The sequence below is a fragment of the Anoplopoma fimbria genome, chromosome 16 (assembly GCF_027596085.1).
Source record: "Anoplopoma fimbria isolate UVic2021 breed Golden Eagle Sablefish chromosome 16, Afim_UVic_2022, whole genome shotgun sequence".
In the NCBI taxonomy this organism is placed as follows: Eukaryota; Metazoa; Chordata; class Actinopteri; order Perciformes; family Anoplopomatidae; genus Anoplopoma; species Anoplopoma fimbria.
In genome coordinates, this window is record NC_072464.1 from 2,741,127 (window position 1) to 2,762,677 (window position 21,551).

Genomic DNA, 21,551 nt, shown 5'->3' on the forward strand with positions numbered 1-21,551 from the left:
TCCTGTCTTCAGTGTGTGAGAAAACGTCCAAAAGTCCCAAAGGTGGCTGTGAGAGCGGCGGCCCATCGCTAATGTCAGCAACACGGCAACAACAACCGCTCTGCTGTAGGCTGGACCGAGGAACACACTCCCCGCTAAGCTACTTTGGAACTCGGCTAAGGGGTTTAAGGAACACACAAACACGCGCACACACTCAGCTTAACAGTGCGTAAGACCAGTGTATGTGTGAATGTGCACACATAGATTGTTGCTGTTGGGGCTCACCGCCTGTGTTTTGATTGCTGAATAATTGAGTGCTGCTGGAACGCTGATTATCCCAGTATACCTTAATGGGAAAAGGGTTTGCTATAATGAGAAGCAACAAAAAAAACCACCAGAGTTACATGTAAATACAGTTTAAAGGGGTCTTAACCACCAAATAATCTCTGGACGCCTATAAGCAACCTTTAAGGGTTACATTTTGTCGGGTGAGAGGCGTTTGTTTGTGTGTATGGGATTACCTCAGGCTAAGATAAGTGAGCTAGGAAAAGCACAACTCCCCATGGTGCTGATCAGAGGTGTTAAACCAGAGAAAGAGAAACTCAAGCAACACACCACTGACCTGCAGTCCAATCACACAACACACAGACATGTTTCTGCTCTGCACCTGTTTCAACACAAATCAGAATGTAGTGCCGGTGCCAACGCTGGCACTGGAGGTGCTGGTCTCAAAGGGTGCAAACCAGAGCTTTAGGGTGTTTGGTCTTTGTACTTAACTATGATAAATATTGGTGAAGGAAGAATCCATCTTTACATAAATGTAATACCTGTTGTACATAGCAGGCCTTTCTGATCAAGTCCTAGTTATTCTTGGAGGGAATCCCCCAATCAGAGGCCTCAAGGTATCAACTACAGAGGCTACAGTTGTCCTAAGAGGCAAGGCTACGCTAAAAGAACCATGACTTAACCAACTGGCAAGGTGACAGTTTGTTCATATTTAAAACTGTCCTTCCAAACGTGTATATTACAGAAAACAGAATGTTAATAACTGATCTACTGTGGTTTGGATTAAGAACCATAGTAGGTGTGACAGTGTGCTTTTGGTTTTTTACATCTACAAAAGTTCTTGTCATTTCAAGAGCAGATCTAACTAAATGGGTGACTTGACAAGTTTCCATTAAAAGTCTTGGAAGATTTTTTTTCTTTATTTGGCCTGAGATCAAGAGGAAAAAGGTTCAAAGCCTTCTTCAGAGAGAATTAATGAGCATCTTCGAGGACTTTCATCTCATTGCGTTGTCTGAACGTGTGCTAATCTTCACAGTAGGGAGCCACACTGTGAAGAAGTATCCATGTTTACTGCTACTTTACCTCTTTTTTACTTGATTAATGTTTCCTAAACCAATGGATCTTTTTGAGTAAGAGATAACAATACCGTTTACCAAAGGTCCACTCACTTTAATGTGTTTTATAGTTGGAAACATTGCTTCAATACAAATCCACTTTAATCAGGACCCAAGATGAGCCGCACAAGTGACACCTTAACACCAATGTTCCAGATGTTCTGCATCGTATATTAAAAACACCATGTTCAGATGGCCTCTAAGAATAAATCAGTTATTCAATATTCAGTGTAACATTTAATTGGGCCATGCAAATTCACTTTTTGCAGTGTAATAGTTATTGAAATAAATGCAGGAGGGATGGTAATGTCATTTTAGTACAACACAAGTTATCCTTTCTACACAATGTGTTTTCTCTCCGATCTCTACCTTTTTTTCTGCACTTTCTATGAACAACAACTAGAAGATCCCCTGGCGGTTCTCAGTGCTGCAGTTACAGCAGTCTGTCTACACCTCTGACCCATAACCCCAGGATTTAAGAGTCACAGTTTAAGAGCGTAAAGCACTGTTGACAGGAAATGCTGTAGGTCTGAACTGCCAACAACAAAGTACCAACAAGTCTGCCGGAATCCTTTTGTTATTCTAGGATCATGGATTATCAAGCTACATGGCAGACAGCAGCACTTAGTGTGACAAAGGTGAATGTAAAAGTGCTGCATTACTTACGCTGACCTTCCCCATATGTTGAGCGGTTTGGGTTTAGGCAGAATTTAAGTGTTACAAGAAGTGATACATGGATAAAACTCTTCAAACCAACATATGCCACCAGGCGGTACGACGGGCCGTGATGCCCTTTCACAGTTATAGTTTTTAAATGTGATAGTGTGTTTGGACTCTTACCTCTTTCTGCTGTCGCTCCAGCTCCTTCATGCGGATCTCTCTGGCCTCTGCCCTGGCTGCCCTCTTGGCTGCCAGCCTGGCCTCGGCCTGAGCGGCAGATGAAGAAAGAAATGGGGAGAGAAAATAGAAAAAAAAAAAAGGAGAAATGAGACAGCTGCCAATTTAGCTGGACTAGAGTGGCAAACATCTACACATGCGTGTGACCAATCGTCCAGTTCCTGGATAGAGTTCTTAATAGACATGTGAGGTTTGTGGTTGGGAAGTGAATGCACCACAGGTTTCAGCAACTGTCACATTTTGAGGAATAAATGGACATTCAACCAAAGTTGCAGGGTTTAATAGTTATACAGAAGTAATGCTTATAAACCTTCAGCATGTTGAAGCAGTAAAAACAATCAGAAAATAGATTATAAAAGACTTTACACTGCAGTATGTGGCAGTAGAGTGGACTACCAGTGTTGTAGCACTGTCTATAAACACTGAATATCAAGTGTCCTTTAAACTGTGAACAGATGTAGTGGACTGTATTTAGAAGTTTTCAACCTTGTGAGAATCTAAAGACCCATGCGGACATGCAGTCATGACGACGTGTAAATGCGCGTATGTATTTAGATTTCTGTATTTGAAGGCATTCCCTCGGCTCCACTCAGCGCTCGGGTAAGAGCAGGGCCTTCTCCTTAAAAGGACCTCTCTGAGAGCACGTACGACTCATGAGTGTGCGCCGCACAGACTGTGTGTGTAAGCTTTTCCTTCCTCTAGCTTTGTGGCCAACACTATGCTGTTGCAGTCTGTTTGCCTCTAGGCGGGGTCGTTGCAACCCCTCCTGCCATCGTACTAATGCATTTCCCCAATGTCAAGTCAACGTGACCAAGTAACAGGAAAACACAACGAAAAGAGTCGGTTTAAATGCTAACCCTTTCTCCCTGGACAGCCATGTCAGGCACACAAAAAACATTTCCTGTTCTTGTAACTAAAGGAATCTTCTCTTCCTCAAGGACACAACCAGATGAATAAATATTCAACTCTCTTTCTGCCATTTGTACTCAATGCAATTATAAAGCTACGTATTTTTTTCTTCATTTTGTTTTGGTTTAAAGAGTAGAGCTACAGCATTTCAACATCATCAACATTACATGTTTCCGTTGCTTTCCAGTTTGCTTGTTTCCCTGCAAGTATGTGCTTGTGTTATTGTTCTAGCATGTTGGTCACCATACACTCTATATAAGAAGTAGTCATCGGGCAACACCCATTGGTTTGTGGACCCCCGTTTTGAAGCCTCCAGTTCGTTGTTTTAGCTGTCGCCAACTTCGATTATACCTGTTGCTATCGTGGCTTTTTGCAACAAATGAACAGAAGTTCATAATAAATCAAGTGAGAAGTAGAGTCCTTTTGTCATAGACTTCTATACAATCTGACTTCTTATTGCAACCAGAGGATTCACCCCCTGCTGGTAAGTAGAGAGAATGCAAGTTTTAAGACACTTTGCATCAGCTTCACTTGTCAGAACCTTGCCTGGTTGACCACCACTTCTTTACAAAAAAATACATGTCGTTGTTCCTTAATGACACATTATAAAATGCATGTTGTACTATCCTGCAAAACCCAATAAAAAAAATGGTTAAGAACAAAAGAATTCTAGGTCTGGTTGTCAGTCTGTGTTTTAACATTTTTATCTGACACTTAAACAGTAACACTCAGCTAAAACTTCAAGTAGAAACTGAAAAAAGAAGGTAACCTTTATATTATATCGCCACATTCATAGAACAAAAACTCCCGCACACTGTCTACTTAACTTGCGTATAAATATATTTTACTAACAACGTTTCGGTACGTAGACCTTCATCAGGTTATATCGCCACATTCATGAAATTGCACTTGCATTTAACCCGTCGTAAGCATAAGGAGCAGTGCTCTGGCGTGGGTTCAGCGCCTCAAGGACACTTAAACATGCGGACTGGAGGGGCAGCGCATCAATCTGCCAAACTTGTGATTACATGACAACCCACTCTACCCCCTGAGCCACAGCTGCCCAATAATGTAGTCACAATGCTTATGTGCATCCGCACTGAAGCTCTGTTTGAATCAGGAACCCGGCTGTGCCGATTCACCTCAACCACAAACGTCTCAATTCCACAAACCAGGACAACATCCCTCACTAGCTTCCCATCAACCTTCCCAGATGTGTTAGTTACAAGACACTGACAGACTGGGACCCTGCTGTCAGGAACGGAACCAGGTTTCAGTTTTAGTTGCAAAAACCCAGTTGCAATTAGCACTTGAAATCTACTTAATCATTTTAGCATACTATTAGAATATGTGAAGTTACAGCATTTGCTATTAAATATATTCAATTTTAATATTATAGTTAAAAGTTCTTATTTTACCATTTTTATATGTTAGTTTGTGAGTGATGTCATATTGTGTTTGACTGGCAGTGCTGTTATGGTTACATTATGGTTTGTTACCCTGATTAATTACCACAAAACAAACGTACTATGTGTATGTAATGTATATTGTCTTTACTGTGTGACATAGCGCCTCTACTGCATAATTCAAAGCTCTATATTCACTTAAACTATGTGGTAGTCACCACACAAAAAAAGGCAATATGTTGCAATATTGTTAATATAATATGAATTATCACAAAACTGCTTGCACGGTCATGTTGCTGCTTTGCCCTGTCCACATCCTGTGTCACTTCACAATGCAATATTGTGCAACCTATAAAAAGGTCATTGCAGCAATGCTTGTTCTCCATAAATGAGGTGTGTACGCTCTTAAAGTAATAGATGCAGGATTGAAGTTATGAGCTCAGAAGTCTGCAGACATAATATCCATCTGTTTGAACCTGCACTTGAAGGGTTCCAGCAGTGGAGAGATGGGCGACAGAGGCCTAAAATGTTGGAAGAGCAGGCTTGTTGCTGCATCAGTAGAGATGCTTTTTACCCTGCAGCAAGCCATGCGTGCGTTTAGCACATTCTGCTCAACTGCGTGAATGGGTACCAAGACATCCTTTTAAAAAAAAAAAAAAAGAGAATGTTGTCCTCTGTAAACACTGACTGTAACTAATCAAGATTCATCTTAGTGATGAGGGAGGTATTCCAGAAATAGCCCTTACTGATTGCTGTTCCCCCCGTCGCTCCCTCATTGCCTCCTTAAATGGCATTTCCTCTAAGTCAATGATTGCCCATTTCAGAGGCACACAGCGCCTGTACCTGTGCTGACGCATCTCCGCTGGAGTGTACAGGTCTCACAACACATTTTATCGTCCGTGACCCTTGTGGTTGACAAAGTCGCAGCGTCAAAGGAGCAACATGACGTCAGTCTTTTGGCCTCCAGCAGCATAAATACGGCTCCTAAAAACCTACACTAACAGGAGGACGGAGCACTGAATCTCGCTTTACCAAAAACGCTCAGGGGTCGAGAACTTTTACTCCTTTTTTCATTTGTCTCTGACATTAACTTTCACAAGACCTTCTAATGACTTCATTTGAATGAAAGGCAAGAGGAACAAAATGGACATTTCCAACATGTTACTCGATATCAAACAGTTTGGGGTTGTATTAATTGGCAAATATGTTAACAGCTGTTTTAAATGTCGGTGACAGATGGGTGGGTGCTACAGTTCCACATACAATATGACACAATACAAAAAGTGCCAGGATATGCAGACAATCATATCATACTGAGTTAGACTTTCCTGTGAATGAAAACTTACTTGACACTCTCTGAATTGTCCGGATGCATTAAAACCCACCCAACAAAAACAAGAGTTATTTCCAAGTGTTATTACTTATTTAGCACACATAATGTTTCTCACATTCTGCCATCACCTCTTCTGTGATCCTCTGTTTAAACTGTGACATGACTTACAATAATGGCTGGGAGAATATTCTGAAGACAACGCAAGCAGTTTGTCCAAACCCAGTGTAGTAATGTAGGCCGTACTAAGTACAATATTGGTTTAATAACAGCAGTCAACTTATTTGGACCGGATAAAGGTGCATCAATTATCTCTATTTACTCTTAACTCTCAGGGGGAATTAAAGAGAGACAATTGAGTGTTGAAAATGTTTAATTCACAAACGATAGGGCATCTGATCGGCTCCTCTGTTAAGCCACAGAGACCACCAACCAAACTATTTAGAATGAATATCAGCTGTTAACGATTGTCTATTGGAGCACCCTGTGACCTGATCAGGATGCGACTATATAATTCAGCAAAGGCAACAGAATATATAATAAAAGGGCATGACATTTACACCACAAAACGAAAAATGTGGATGAATATAGCGCTTCGAAATGCTGCGCCAAAGTTCTGTGAGTCATTGAAACGTCAGAGTAAAAGGAAGGGGCCTTTTTTTAGCTGGTCTCAGCTAAGGTAAAATATACTAGTAGATCACATCTACTAGTCCAGCATGACTGGTGCAAAAATAAATGTAAAGCCAGTGAAAACGGAAGAGTGAGCATTCAGACTTTCCTGCCTCCTATAAATCATGTGCAAAGTTGTGTTCATGCCACCTTGTAAACTGTCAGTCAGTCTCTGTACTGCTAGTTTCAGGATTACTAGTCTGAGTGAAGCAGCACATCAAAACCCTGTTGAAACTAAGAGGTGTGAAAGATTTCATCATTTAGACCTTCTTTACTGGGTGGGAGTGCTTTGTATGCTTAAAAACACACACACTTGGGTTCATTTTTGACAACAGAAGCATTTAACAACAGACTTACTAGAAAATGACTCTTAAAACAACCTGCACAAACAGTCCCTTCTTTTTCGGTAATCTGCACACCTGAGGACCAATGCTATTATTCAATTATGAACAAAATAATCTCCAACAGTAATTGTGATTACTATTATTTTAGAAACCAAAAAAGTTCGAAAATGTCAACAACAAAAGTAAAGTGTCGAGTCAGCATTCCCCTCCGAGGTGGATCACTTACCGGGCGCCACCCAAGATTCCTTGAAGCGTCAAAACTTCGCCCAACTGGTTTATTAACCAACTAGAAACGACAAGACTAATACTGTGCAAACATTGTGTTACTTCAAAAACTTGAAGTTTGCTGTTTATAATACAATTCTTTCAAGAAAGTACCTTCTTGCAGTTATCAAAACACACCATTATGTCAGTCACTGTGAGTGAGGAGTGAGTGGAATCCTGGATCATCTGAGTGTCCACACATATTGATCCTACGAGTGTGTACTGTAGGCCTCTAATCAGACCGATGCATCTAAATAGGGCAAAAGACAGAATCCCACATCATCCTTCCTCCTCCTCTACAGCTATTTATACTGACCCACATGCTCTCCGGTTCCATCAAACCTGCTCTAATTCAGCACTATTTCAACAGGGTGACTGTCCTCCTGAGAGCAAATGAGCTAGTTCATTGCAAAAATGGATGCTGACAAAAGAAGGAAAAAAACAGAATTCTTTAGAGGAAGGCTGATTTCAAACATATTGTGTAAAGGTGGATTATGTAACAGAGTGTAGTTCCTCCGTACTCGTAGTCCTGACTTGCTGTTTTATCAAGCAAGAGCTATGTTATGAAGCCCAAAATTACATTTAACACTTTATTTCACATTTCAAAACTATAAAGGTGTTGTTTTCCTTCAAGATGGTCAATTAAAAAAAATGAATTACTAACTAATGCTGCTCTGATTTTAAAAACACAACATATAGTGTCATACCTCCTTAAAGTTATTACATGAAGAATTACATTTTTTCTGCACACAAAACCTTATGCAATCCAAATTAAAAGACTGGTGCTTTGTTTATTGATTCTATACAGTGATTTTTAATAAGACTTTTCAGCCCTACATATAGTGTGTGTGACCGCAAAGGACAAACCTATTGGCCTGGCTTCTGTTAGCCTGAACCCTTGTGTCTCCTGATAATCTATAAGGGCGTCCTGTCTTCACGTCCCACCAGATCTAAATGCCATTCTGGTATGACTCATGTCTCCAGTGAGCTGAATTCCCACACCCTGAGTGCCAGCCTTCATGAACCAAAATGGCCGGGTATTTTAATGACCGTGGGTGCTGATGGGCCGGACAAAGAGAGCACACAGAAATGACTCTTGATTTCTGACCAGCTAAGCGGTTCAGATGATTTAAATGACGTAGGATACAAACAGGGTGCCTGTTATCCAGTTGAAGGTCATGATGACTTACTGGAAAAAACGCTTGTTTCCTCTTTGCATAACCTTATAAACCTCCCAGATGTTGCTTAAAAAGGGAGTGGCTGCTAGAACGCTCAGCTCACACTATTAAAGCCACAGACGTGAGTCAACTGAACGGACGTCTTGGATAAATGGATAAATCAAGCCTTTGTTTCCAAACCTTTACAAACTCTCTTGCTCACAAAGAAAAATACACGACACCAACCGTGAAAATCTACTGGGCTCACGCAAATGGTGAAGTTCAATTATGTGAACGTCATCAACCACCAATAGGTGCGCTCTCTCCATCACCAAACAGGAAGCAGCAAACCGGTTAGACAGGGAAAGGACACAAGTTGGTTTGTCTTGCACCGTGGAAAAGGAGGAGAAACTGCCCAACATTCTGCGGTGTCTTCCCTTTTTATTTTTGGGTGGTTTTTCCAGCCCAAGCCACTTTACACACAAGGGCAGCAGAGGCCAGACCAGTTTTTCTAAATGTAAATTTCCACAAGGGGCAGGATGGGAAATAATCTGAAAAGGAAGTCTTACAAAGAGATCCCAAGTCTTTGCACAATCTTATTATATTATAATCTAAAAGTCCGGGATTAAAATTCTATGACTCATGACATACTGTCTTCAGATGTTTTCTTTCCAAAGGGTTGTAGTGTATGGTAGGAATAAAGTGAGGCTGATGCCAATGTCTATATTTCATGATACCAAAAATCTATTATTATTGTATTTTATTTTTACTGGAAATTATTATTAAAACACATGTATCAAAGTTGATTCTTGACTTTTTGTCAATTGTGGGTTTGTGACACAATCCCAACTCAATGTTCATTTTTCAACTGGTTTATATGGTTTTTATAATCGCAGTGACCCCTCATCAGGGATATTAAGCATGAAAGTTCATTCTTGAAAACTAGTTTGAAAAAAGCAATTCAAAGTACACTAGTTTTTTTCCTGAGCAAACTCTGTCCAATGATGAAGACTGTAGAAGCTGCAAAAAAGAAACTAGTGCGCAGACCTTCCGTTAAAGACTAGGATATCTCGGAATTAATTTCTTACTGATCCTTTCCAAAGTGATGATTGTGCATCAATAGGCACTAGTCCCTCCTTGTCAAAGTTTCTAGCCGGACAAAGATCCATACAGACTCATCCTTTAGCCCTGCATGTTCATGAAACACCGTTGACTTCTGGTTACTCAAGGAGAAACTCCTGTCTGCCCCCACTCACTCTCGACCTCAGGTTGCACCACAAACACACTGAACAGCTGTAGAGCTCTGAGCACTGCTAACAAACTAGCTGAGAGGGCTTCATCATGTCGGGAGTAAAACAAATATTGTGCTCCAGGGAGTTCTAAAAATAGAAATCAAGTGAAGCAGCTGTGTTTTAAAAAGGTTAAGAAATGCAATAAAACCGTTGAAACCACATTACAGTGTCGGGGGAAAAAGTTTCCCCCATAGTGAAGGATTTTCTTGAGATTCAAATGTTGAAGTGCCAACAAAGTGTTTCATGCCCAGACAGGGAATTACTATTAGTAGAAAATCCTCATGCATTCCTTTCAAGAAACTGTGGGTCTTACTACATAAAGATTGTAATGTACTGTAAAGACCACTTTACGTTAGTAAACATGACGTATTTTTGTGGGCAGAGCCTGGGAGGAGGGAGAATAATTGTTTGAACACGCTAGCCAGTTTTATTTGCTTGTTTTTCCATTAATAAAACAAATATGTACACACATTCACTCTCCAACACCACGAGTGTTACTTGAGAAACTGAACATAACCAATACGACAGGACGGCTGGCTAGTAAGCTAGCAAGTCTCCGGAGCTCCTGTCTGCTCTCCTAGCGCAGAGCAAGGTAGCCAGCTGCTTAATGAGAACAACGTAGAAAAGCACATTGCTATCGCTAGATAAGTGATCATTTTGTTCAGATCATTATATGTAAACAATGTTGCCACATTAGGCGTAATTAGAAAACTAGCTAAGAAGCCAGTCATCCGCTAGTTAGCTTGCTCATACCACTTTGATGCTGCATTGGTTATAGAAAATAAGCCCAACAGTGGGCCATCTCTCTAATAGTTTAACCTTCTGCACGAGTGTGCTGCAGTGGAGGTTAGCAAAAGGCTAAACTAAGCAAAATGTTCTCTCCATCTCTGAAATGTAGTTCCATCATCTCAAATGTATGCAATATTGAATCTGGCACCAAACAGCACAGCGAGATGACATCTACGATGTGTAACTTTAGCACACTACTGTGAGGCGATTTGGCAGTTTTTCCTCTGTTTTGCCTCTTGCTAACACTGTGCCTTAATCATGACGTTGGCTGTAAAAGGGTCTATAGGACCGTCATTAGAGATATTTTGGTTGTTGGTACTCACATGTTTCCAATTAGTTACACACTGTGAGGCCCTAATTGTTTTATTTGTGGGAATAGGAAGCTTCTTGTAGCCTGAAAATGGTGCTTCAGGCAGCAACAGCTTATGTTGCAACTCTGACTTTCTGACTTTTTGAGAAAGCTATGCCTCACAGGAATTTATACAATGCAGCTCTGTGAGCGCAGTAAACAACAGGATATCAGTTGCAGAAAGACATTTCTGTGACAAAAGATGATTTATTACTTTACACTACATGCATGGGGTCACACACTTTAAACAAATATTGTTTACTCCCTTTCCTCTGAGCAATGACAGCCAAGTAGGAGAGGTTACATGCCTTGCTTACAGGTACCTTGACTAGGTTTAGTAAAAGGAGACTGTGACGGGCTGTGACTTCAGGGATCCAGGGAATTTACACTTCATTCTACTCGTCCCAGTGAGTACTTCAGCGATTTCTACATCTTAATAGAGAAGGATATATTCCCACACCACCCCTCTTCACGACGGGTGACAATTTAACTTTTGATACTACTCCCCATGCTAGCACTTCCATCTCATTGCTTATAAGAAAACACTTCAAGAACTTGCACTGTAGCTCTCTGAAGATAGCTGTTGATTGTGGCATGCACAAGTTTATATTTTGCTCAGCAAGATGACATTAATAACTTAACACCACATTTTTTAAGTGTTAAACAGGCCCTATTATGCTATTTTCTGGGTGCATATTTTTATCTCAAGTTACAGTTACAACACGTTTACATGCGTTAATGCTCATAATCCTCCTTGTTTTTCTCATCCTGGCTGTCCTGCAGCACCTCTTCTCACCCTCTCTCTGAAATGCTCCGTTGTAGCGCTTGCTCCTCTCTCCAGAGAGCAAAGTCTGTCCTGATTGGTCAGCTAGCCAGCTCTGTTGTGATTGGTCAACGTTTCATATTTCCAAAACCTCTCCCTCCTACGCTTAACAATTCCACAGTGGGTCACAACAGGATTTGAAACTTGGCCACCTGGGTGAGAGACTGCTTTCATAACCACTGTACCATGGTGTCTGTGAACTCTGTCTCTCTCTTTTGTTGTTTGAGGGCCAAACTAGCAGGAAGCAATTTTACGTTACTTCCGTAACATTATGAGCTCATAAAGTTACAGAAGTGAAGGAGATAATTCAATGGAGCCGTTTCAGGCAGCTCAGGAGCTTCTTAGGGGGAGGGTAACTCCTTTTTTTGGACTTCAGGTTTTACACTCTACGGACCTTTTACATGTACAAAAATATATACAACACATAAAGGAGAGGGAAAAAGTGGAAAAGCATAATAGAGCCAAGTAAAAAGCTATATTTAGGCTATAGACAAACAGCACCCTGCTTGCATTAATGCGGGACGATTTTCAAGACATTAAAAGCTTCAAAATTCACAGAATGGGCACATACTGACGTATTATATATTGTAACCAAAACGTTTAAATATTTCATGCCTGTGTGAACTGAAGCCCTTATATCGGGCATATAATAAAAAATCAGTTGGGAACCGAAAGAGCAAAAATGCTTTCCTGGTTTTAGGACTCATTCCTGCAGCACTACATTATTGATGGTGCTTTGAACGAAAGCAACCAAATGAATGTAATGTGATAGAAATCTGTATTAAAAGGGGAAAAAAGGAGACCATGCATGAAAATGGTTGCAATTGACAACCATTTTCGAGAATTTGGCAATCAAATTCAATCTATTCTTGGACATTGGTTTCCATCATAATACATTAAAAAAAAAAAAGGGACAATAAACTGCAAAATTTTGCAAAGATGCATCCCAATAAACATACATTTTCAATATTCTATGTTACTAAAAATGACAACCATATTTTCCGTTTCAGCCTGGCCACAACTTTTAAAAGTTAGTGTTGAGCCCTGATGTGTGTAATTATAGAGAAAACGTTCAAGAAACTTATCAGAATATATGTTTTCAATAAATTATCACAACATTTAAACAGGTTTTAAATGTCATAATCTGACAACGTGTCTGTATTAGTAACCCCGCCTTGTGGTCAGGAGTGGTATCACAGTGCCTGCACTCAACTGGCTATCAAGTGTTGTTTAAAACACATGAGCAACAGGCTAAACTTTGCCAAGCTGAAAGAGATTTGAACTCTTTAATGAAAACTTTAGAAAGCAGATTTACAACAGCATTAATAAATTCATCAGTAGTGGCTGTCGCGTCCCACTGCTACTTTGGTCCCATGGGAACTTCTTTCTTTTAAGAATACTTTGAAGTGTTTGACCTATTTGTCTTGCTTATGCCCTACTTCTACTTGCTGGAAGGATCAACACTGCTTGGTCAATCTGCTTCGCCATCAAATTCTATGAGTGCACCCCCACCCTTGATGTACCCGATTTGATAATTTATATTACCTGCACTCAATCCCCACTGAGCCCCCCCCCCACTGTTCCCTAAACTGTGGAAAAAACTCAGCCGTGGTGAACAAACAGGAAGGAGTTTGTGATAACAATCTGTAGGGCTGTGCATGTGATGATGTCATCAAGAGGAAGCCAGGGCATGCAGAGCCACCACTTCCTTTAAAGGAGACGTGAGTCAGACAAGCCGAGCCCAACTGAAGCCGGTGGTTTGTGTATATACACATATCAGGAAATACACATGTAATTTGTTTGGACCATAAAATGTTTGTTTAATTACTTCATGGCATAATGGGTGTTCACTGGAAAATGTCAATCTGCTCCAGACATATTCTGGGTGGCACAGCTGTTTGATTCGCCCAGGCGAGTGCAGGAATCTCAAAGTGCTTTGTTTGGAGGTGAAGCATATTAAAAACATTCAAAGACATTAGATCCGCATCCGGGTAGAGATGCCAAAGTTGACTATTTATTCAGAGCAGATTTTTCCTGTTGGCCGTTAATGTGTGTTGCTTGTCTCCGGCATTAAAGATTAACGTGGCTGTGTCTACATGAGGGACTTGCTTGTTCTCCAGATGACTGTAAGAATGAAAAAGGGGATTGTGTGGTGGGCTTCCCCTTCCTCGCCTCCAAGCCCCAGACTAATCCACTCTTAATACTCAGTTCTCTTCGACGCTCCACTGAGCTTCTGACAACCAACCAGCACCAACCTGGAGACTTAATCCCCAGTGTAGGCTGACCCCTCAATCTCACGCAGAAAATACATACCATCAACAGAAACCTGAAGTCTGTGGCTAAATACAACAGTTATCCTATCAATCACCTGATTGTGTGGGAGGAGGAATATTTATCTTATTGATTTATTAACCATGGAAGTGCAATTTAATCATTTCAGTTTCCCCCTCAATGTAAAGTGCCACAGTTAGCTAGAGAGCTAATTTTCCTCTGTAGTTTATGGGCAGGTTATTACAAATTGGTGGCCTAATATTGTTTATTTACAGCTTATTTAGATAGACCAGTATTTATGTACACATAGTCATATACCATTATGGTACAACACACAGATCTGTCCATTTTGTTCTTGTGGTATAAAATAAAGGCCACCCTCTTGTCCATCTTCTAATGTCTGTGGAGCAAATGCTGTCAAATTCACTGTATCTGTGAAAGGCCAAACCTGGCTGGTATTATCAACACTGTCAACAGGTTCCAGCACAAACATTTCTCGACAGACATATTAAAGAAAAAACATTTAAAAATGTCTTCCATGTCAAACCCCTGCGAGCGTCTACACTGCGGAGGTGTGTGTGTGTGTGTGTGTGTGTGTGTGTTTCACTGCAACCTGACTATCACAGCAGACCCAGTGAGGTTTAGGATGCCCGGCTAACAGTGGGGCCTACAGATGCACCGATACAGACACCGATGTTGGTCCCATACTGACTCAAACAGCTGGATCGGGTATTGGTGGCAATCTTAGTCTGTGTATAAGAAGCGGACTTAGTCATCGTGACGTCACCTATTAATTTGTGGGCTGAAGTTCTGAAGCGTAGAGTTCGGCGATTTCCCTGTCGCCATCTCGGAATACGGCCGTCGCCATGTTGTTTTTTCACAACCAATGAACAGAAGTTACCGTATTTGAAATGCGTAGGAGTGACATAGAGACACTGTGTACGGCTCTGGTAACGGCAGCAACCGGTCCATCACAATAGCCCGCCCTAAAGCATAATCCTCGATATTGTCTGTCTTGAAGAAGACTTGAAACTAGAGATTGAGACCATAAACTCAAAGCAAGTTTTAAGATACTTACACATTGGCTTCACTCGGCAGAATCAGAGCTTGCCGCCTGGTAGCAACAGGCCAATCTGGTTCATTATTTTAATAAATAATGAAGTATATTAATATTAATGTAATTTATTTTTCACATTGTTTTACAAAGTTTGTAAAGCAATGTTTAATTCAAGCCTGATGTCGTCTTATACATGATACGTCTGATACCCAGAGCCCAGGTCTCTATTGGGGCATCCCTAGTGATGATGTTGACTGATCTGTCAGTCTATTTAAAGGATTTGGCAAAATATATTTCAACAACTATCAATGCTGCTCACGTAAGATTTGAACTTGAGTCAGATTTAAAGCACAACGGCACAAACAGTCTTCCGCCACGGCACAGTAATAGAAATAGAATAGGAGTAGAACAGACATTCCTATTCTACTTCTATGGGCACATTGGTGCTGTGAGCTAAAGCCAAAAACTGAGGTAGAATGATTGAAGCGGTCAGAAAATAACAACACACTATCTTCCTCTGGCAGCAGACTTGCAGTGTCGTGTGTTCGCGTCATGCCACAGTTCCAGAGCGATGAGACCCGTGATGTGTATTTGTTAATCACCACACCAAATGATCTTTATTACATTTCACTCAGCCCTTGTGCACTTTGGGCTGATGAACATGTGAACCGAAACAGCAGGTGCACTTGTAGATGCCCACACAGTCCGTGCTCCGACCACTTTCCACTTGCGTGATTGAAATAGGACCTGGAGTTCCACCGACACTCGCTGACATGTCAGATGAAACTTCTTGTTGCTGTGTTCTCTTCTATGTGTTGAACCCAATTAAACAAATGTCTCTATGTCTAAACCACGCTTGGCCATCCAACCTGGCTGTGTAGTAATAAACCACCTGTGGAACAGGTTGGGTTTAAAAGATGAATTTGTAATTTTACCATACACAACCTGAAGCTGCTCCATTATTAACAAAGCATGATTGTAGATGACTGACTTTTACATTTATCTTATATTGCAGTGTTATTGGCAGCAACAAAACAAGAATGGGAGTATCTGCAGTGTGTGAGTAGTACAAACTTTGACTGTAATGTACTATTTTTCTCTGTTTTGACTTTCCAATACATGGGAGACATTTTGGAACATAACTCTTAAATTACTAGTCAATATTTAATCGAGGGGTGCTGTCAAGTTAAATTTAAAACAGCCATCACGAGCCGAGCAGGTGCTGACTAACAAACCCAGCTAGGTTTACATTATGACACATAGAGCTGGGTGTAATTTAAACTGGGACTGAATCTTTACCAGAAGCTTCCAGAAAGGGAGAGTTTGACTCAGGCCAAAATCCAGAGCAGCTATAATAACTGTGATAATCACTATCTGACATAATACACTGTGGTACTTAAGGTAACCACGACTTGTACAAGGCTGTATTTGATTTTTTTTCAGTGGGAGTTTATGGTGTACCCATTAATCTGTCCTTCATTGAGTCAATGTCAGCTTTCTGTCTAGCAACAATCCTTTCCAGTGATAGGACTGTCCTAATATAACCTGCACACTAGATAAGCTTCTGTTAGATACTGTGTTTTGTGTAATGAGTGGTGGAATTAGTCGCTAGCTGGTGGGCTTACCATCATAGCTCAACTGTTCTCTCATTCATTTTCTAACTATGGAATTGTGGTTTACAGGACACACCACACCCAGAAGGTTAGCTTACAGAGATCTACTGTACATTTGGTAACTAATCTAATGTGTTTTGTACTTTTACACACTTTACTTACTTTTTTTTCACAATAGTGATACAATGGTGGTATCTGCCCAGCTTCCTTACTACATAAAGAACATAGGAGAAATGATTTCACCAAAGGAGCTCTGTTATATGTAGAACATTGGACATATCTATATTTTAACTTGAATTACGGACAATTCCACTTTAAAAAAGGCACAAATGTAGCTGTGATGGACTGATATAGATAAGTACATAAACAAGCTGGAATCCCCAGCAGCAAGAACTAGCATGTGGGGATTTGATTAATCCTTTTTTTACCAAATTGTCCTCTTGTCCATAGCAGCGGTCTGCTGTAAAGAAATAACAGAGCGTGGAATGCCGTGACCAGAATTGAGCATTCAGCAAAGCCCTGTAATAATTCAGAGCAGTGAAGGTCAGCTACTGTATGCTAACTTAATGCTACTAATTAATGTTTACAACAGTTTGACATGGGCAGGGAGAGAACTCCCTAAAGTGCAGAATTACTAAAGCTCTGGCATTCTGTGCCGACATTCTTTTCCTGCTGTGTGGTCTTCTCCCATTTGGCCCAAGCTGAGTCCGGTTTATAGTACTGACAGCTTGCCTGAGCCCTGTGATACTGAGGGGAGTTAGAGTAGGGACATGTACAGCAACGTGACACTGATGGACCACGTCCTACACCTTAAACACCAGGCTAAACTACAAACTCTCCAACCTCCTGCTCTACACAGACCAGCTTTCTACAGCAGTGCCAAATGATTCCATGCAGCGACGTGCTGTTTTCCGTGCTGGTGGGATGGCCAGTTGGTGAGCTACACCCCCCCCCCCTCCTCCATCCCCATCCCCCTCCAACAGACCAAATCTAAAACTAGGGTGCAGCAACAGCTGATCTTTCAGGAGCGTCTATTTTTAAAACTCTTTTGCAGAACGGGCCAACTCATCAGGGCTGACATACCATCCTGTCAAGAGGACTGCCAGTGAGGGACTTGACCCCCTCTGCTCCTTAAAGGCACAGACTTTCTCTTTACTGCACAGATGTGATAGAGCATTGACCAGAATTAAGAGTTTTAATTGTTGGAGTTTGGCATCACTACACACAAGAAGGAGAATCTACTGTTTGTTTATTGTGCATCTGCTGACTAACCAACCCACTGTGAGTGAGCGCACTCAAACTCCTCAACACTAAGCCTCCCACCACTGCAAACAGACTACAAGGAGAAACGATGGCCAGCCACAGGAATGTGCAACCTCAGATACACTAGCGCTGCTGTGTAAATAGTCAGCTAAGCAGTTAAGAAAAGACAACACTCAAAACAGCCAAACCTCGGTAGGCCTTTTACACAGCTATAGCAGCTGAGAAGTGACGCCAACAGAGTGTGTGTCAGTTAAGAGTGACATGCAAATTTGATGCAACATCCGGGTTGGGTTAGCACAGACCCAACTTCCTCCCAAACAGCCGGCCCTGAATCGGGGCAATGGCGGCGTTCATGTTTTAATGCTCATCCCCTCACTGTAAGAAAAACTCAAATGTATCTGGGTAACCTGCTGCAGCATCCATGTTGATTTATTTGTAGAAGCATTGTGCAGGAAATAAACCGGACACCCTGTGTTCATTGCTCAGCATCTCACAGATATAACGTATTCAAAGAAAGATGCACAATGATGCCAAGGTTCCCACTGTTCTCTAGGAATCATTTTCCAGGATTGTTCCGTGATGACTTGGCCAGTGACAGACAGGGATCACCCCATACACTAATATGTTAAAGATTGTGCACTCTATGGCTTTAACTGACCTGTGAAATCATCTCTTAAATGTTTAGAAATGATGACAAACTGATCATAGAATAATGCAAACACATCTGCAGGTGTTGAGAAAAACAAGCTAGCAAGCGTGTCAACAACTGAACTGAACCAAACAAGCTGACCAACTTACCATCGTGAGGTTGTAAAGAAATCAACGTTATTTATCGTCATCCAAACTGCATGTGCTACAATGGGATGTGACTTTGGGGATTTCCACAAGGTTACCAAGAGCAGCATGATCAAAATACTCTCATCCATAAACTCATCATTTGAACGCTAATATGATCCTGAACGTAACTTCACCCTTTGGGATGGCAATAATGTCTGTTTTGGGGCGCTATGGTGGAAGACCTTCCAGAACTTAGTGAAAAATGACTGGAAATTGGTCGACTGTTTTCCATGACGCGTGGGAGCCCTGGTTGCTTTATAACAGCGACTGTGAGACTCAGCTTGGGTTTCTGTACATGGTTGGCATTTAACTTTGATATCAAAACCCAAATAATGATTTTCTGCCCGTGTTTCACACCTCTAGGGCCCCAAGTGCAGACAAAAGCGTGGAGGGTGTCACACTTCAAAAGAGGCTGGCTTAAGTCCTGACGACACACAGGGTTATTATTCCTACCACAAAACATTCATTTATCCTACACCAGACGCATCACAATAAAGAGATTAGAGACCTTGAAACGGTGTGAACCTGTCACAACATGACTTCAGCGCCCGTTAGAAAGAACCGTGTGTAACTGCTGCCAGCATCATTGAGGGGTAGCACAACAATTCCTACAGGTTGGCACATGAAAGGTCTATTTCTTACAGTACTGAAAACCATTTTTTCATCAGCTGATGGTAAAAACAAAATCTGACACAGTCATTCTATGCAGTCTGGAGCACAGATAGATCTTTCCACAATGATTACCATAACCAGAAGTGATTGTCTAAGGGTATAATTACAATACAATAATGTTGCGATACATTTTTTTCCTTATTGTTTAATAGAACGATACATCAGTTTACCAATATATCCGCCAACACTGGCCCTGTGTTGAATATAATGCATAGCCCTGTTGATTCATCACACTGAAGAGATAAACAGCCTTGCATATATACAAACCTGTGGTTATAATTGATCAATTTAACGGTTTATGTTCCTGTAAAGTGGATACTCCTTTATTTAAAAAAAAACCATTTAGGTGTGTTTTGTATTTGAGCATATACCTAGTTGCCTGACAGCAATCTTTTTATATTTGTGTTAGTTATGCACTTTTGCACAGAAAACCAATCTTCTTCAACTTGTTAATTATTTTTTTAAGCAGTTAATGGATCAACCAAAAGAAGACTTTTAAAAAAAAAAAAAAAAAAACACACCCTGCTTGCAACTATGTCACCAGGAAACACCTCATTTTAACTACTGTAATCAAGCGGTTTTTCAAGTCCCTACAAGTTCATTTTCATACTGTATTAAAAAAAAAAAACAATTTAAAACCTAAGGGCTAACCGACAGCGATGATGTCAGTGTAATCTGTTACCTTATAAAGTCAAAAGCATGGACAATAAGCCCAAAGGAAGTGATGAAATTCGCAGTTAATGTAATGGGTACACACAGTGGAGGGCTATTTTTGTCAGTGGAGACTTGCTAAGTGAATTTAAACTGGGGAATATTCTGGATAAATTATGATTTTGGACATGAAACTCCCAACTAACTAATGAAACCCATCCGTTAGTGAGTAGGTTTTGGGGTCAGATCTTACTGACCGACCTGAAAGGAAAGGCTTCGATCACATAAAGTTCTCCACTCACCTCTCTCGCTATGAGATTGAGGGCATCGTCTTCTGCCGTCGACCTCTCCTTCTTGGTGGACCTTTTCCGTCCCGTGCCCTGAGTCCCCATGTTCTCTCAAATACTTTATCCACTCACTGTCGATATAAGTCACAGTTGTGGTCCAAAAAAAAGGCGCACCGAATAATCCAGACAGAGCAGTAAGGCGACCTGACCTAAGATATCCTGGTGCGCTGACTGCGTCGCTAGAATATCAAAGTAGAAGGAGAGGAGCTGAAACAAAACCGCGTCTGTTCGCGTTCACAGCGTGGGTCATTGTCACACATCCGTTTAGGGTTTGTTACACTTCTTCCTGTGTTTCTGGCACGACGCAGAGACTCGACCAAGTCTGGCTCAGTCTGCGTCTCCCCACGTGTGCTTCTGATGCGTTTAATGGCACATTCAGTCGGGACTGTTCACTAGAGCTTCTCACCGTCTGTCATACTATGGATAGTTAATATAGTTTTTTTTTCTGTCTGTAAATATTATATTTCAGTTATTGTGTTTTTCTACTGTTTTTATTGCTTATTTATAATACTTGTTTTTTATTTTATTTTTTTTTTTTTTTTTTTTTTATTTTTATCTTGTCTTTCTTTACTATGTCTCTTGTGTGCACTTTAACTCTATGCTGCTGTAAGCCTGCAAATTTCCCCGCTGCGGGACTAATAAAGGATTATCTTATCTTATCTTATCTTATATATATACATATATATATTAAAAACAGACATTTGTCAAATAAACTCTAACTGTAGCTTAACAACCATGTGTAATGTTTTTAAACTGCCTCGTGTTTATATGACAATACTGCACAATAAAAGGAAAGGACTTATACTGCACTTACATGACAATAAAAACCTGTGCAATACATTACACATTACACTGTGCAATAATAGTTAAAAATAGTTGAAATAGTTGTTGTTGTTGTTTTTTCTCTGTCTGTAAATATAATATTTCAGTTATTGTTGTTTTTTCTACTGTTTTTTTTATTGCTTATTTATAATACTTGTTTTATTTTATTTTTTAGCTTGTCTTCTTCTACTATGTCTCTTGTGTGCACTTTACTCTACGCTGTTGTAAGCCTGCAAATAAAGGATTATCTTATCTTATCTTATCTTATGACGGATTCACAGCAAGACGCTCGAACCTGTCACACTGACGAACTTCAAAGCCTGTACTCGATCAAGATGCCTTTACGTGATGTCGGACATATGGGATACAATGGAAACGCTGGTCAATTGCATATGTTACCCAATATCTTT

General features: G+C 40.7%; 2 protein-coding genes across 2 annotated transcripts in view; both read right to left on the reverse strand.

Annotated features, from left to right (window-relative positions):
* lrrfip1a (leucine rich repeat (in FLII) interacting protein 1a) overlaps positions 1 to 20,686 on the reverse strand; it is a 46,745-nt gene extending 26,059 nt beyond the window's left edge. Inside the window, exons 1-2 of the mRNA XM_054614917.1 lie at positions 20,275 to 20,686; positions 2,220 to 2,306 (exon numbers count right to left, since the gene is read on the reverse strand). Of these exons, the coding sequence (XP_054470892.1) occupies positions 2,220 to 2,306; positions 20,275 to 20,364 (177 nt within the window). The 5' untranslated portion in view covers positions 20,365 to 20,686. The remainder of the gene's footprint in view (positions 1 to 2,219; positions 2,307 to 20,274) is intronic.
* Positions 1 to 21,551, reverse strand: part of maip1 (matrix AAA peptidase interacting protein 1) — a 231,636-nt gene that overhangs the window by 34,941 nt on the left and 175,144 nt on the right. The window lies entirely within an intron of this gene.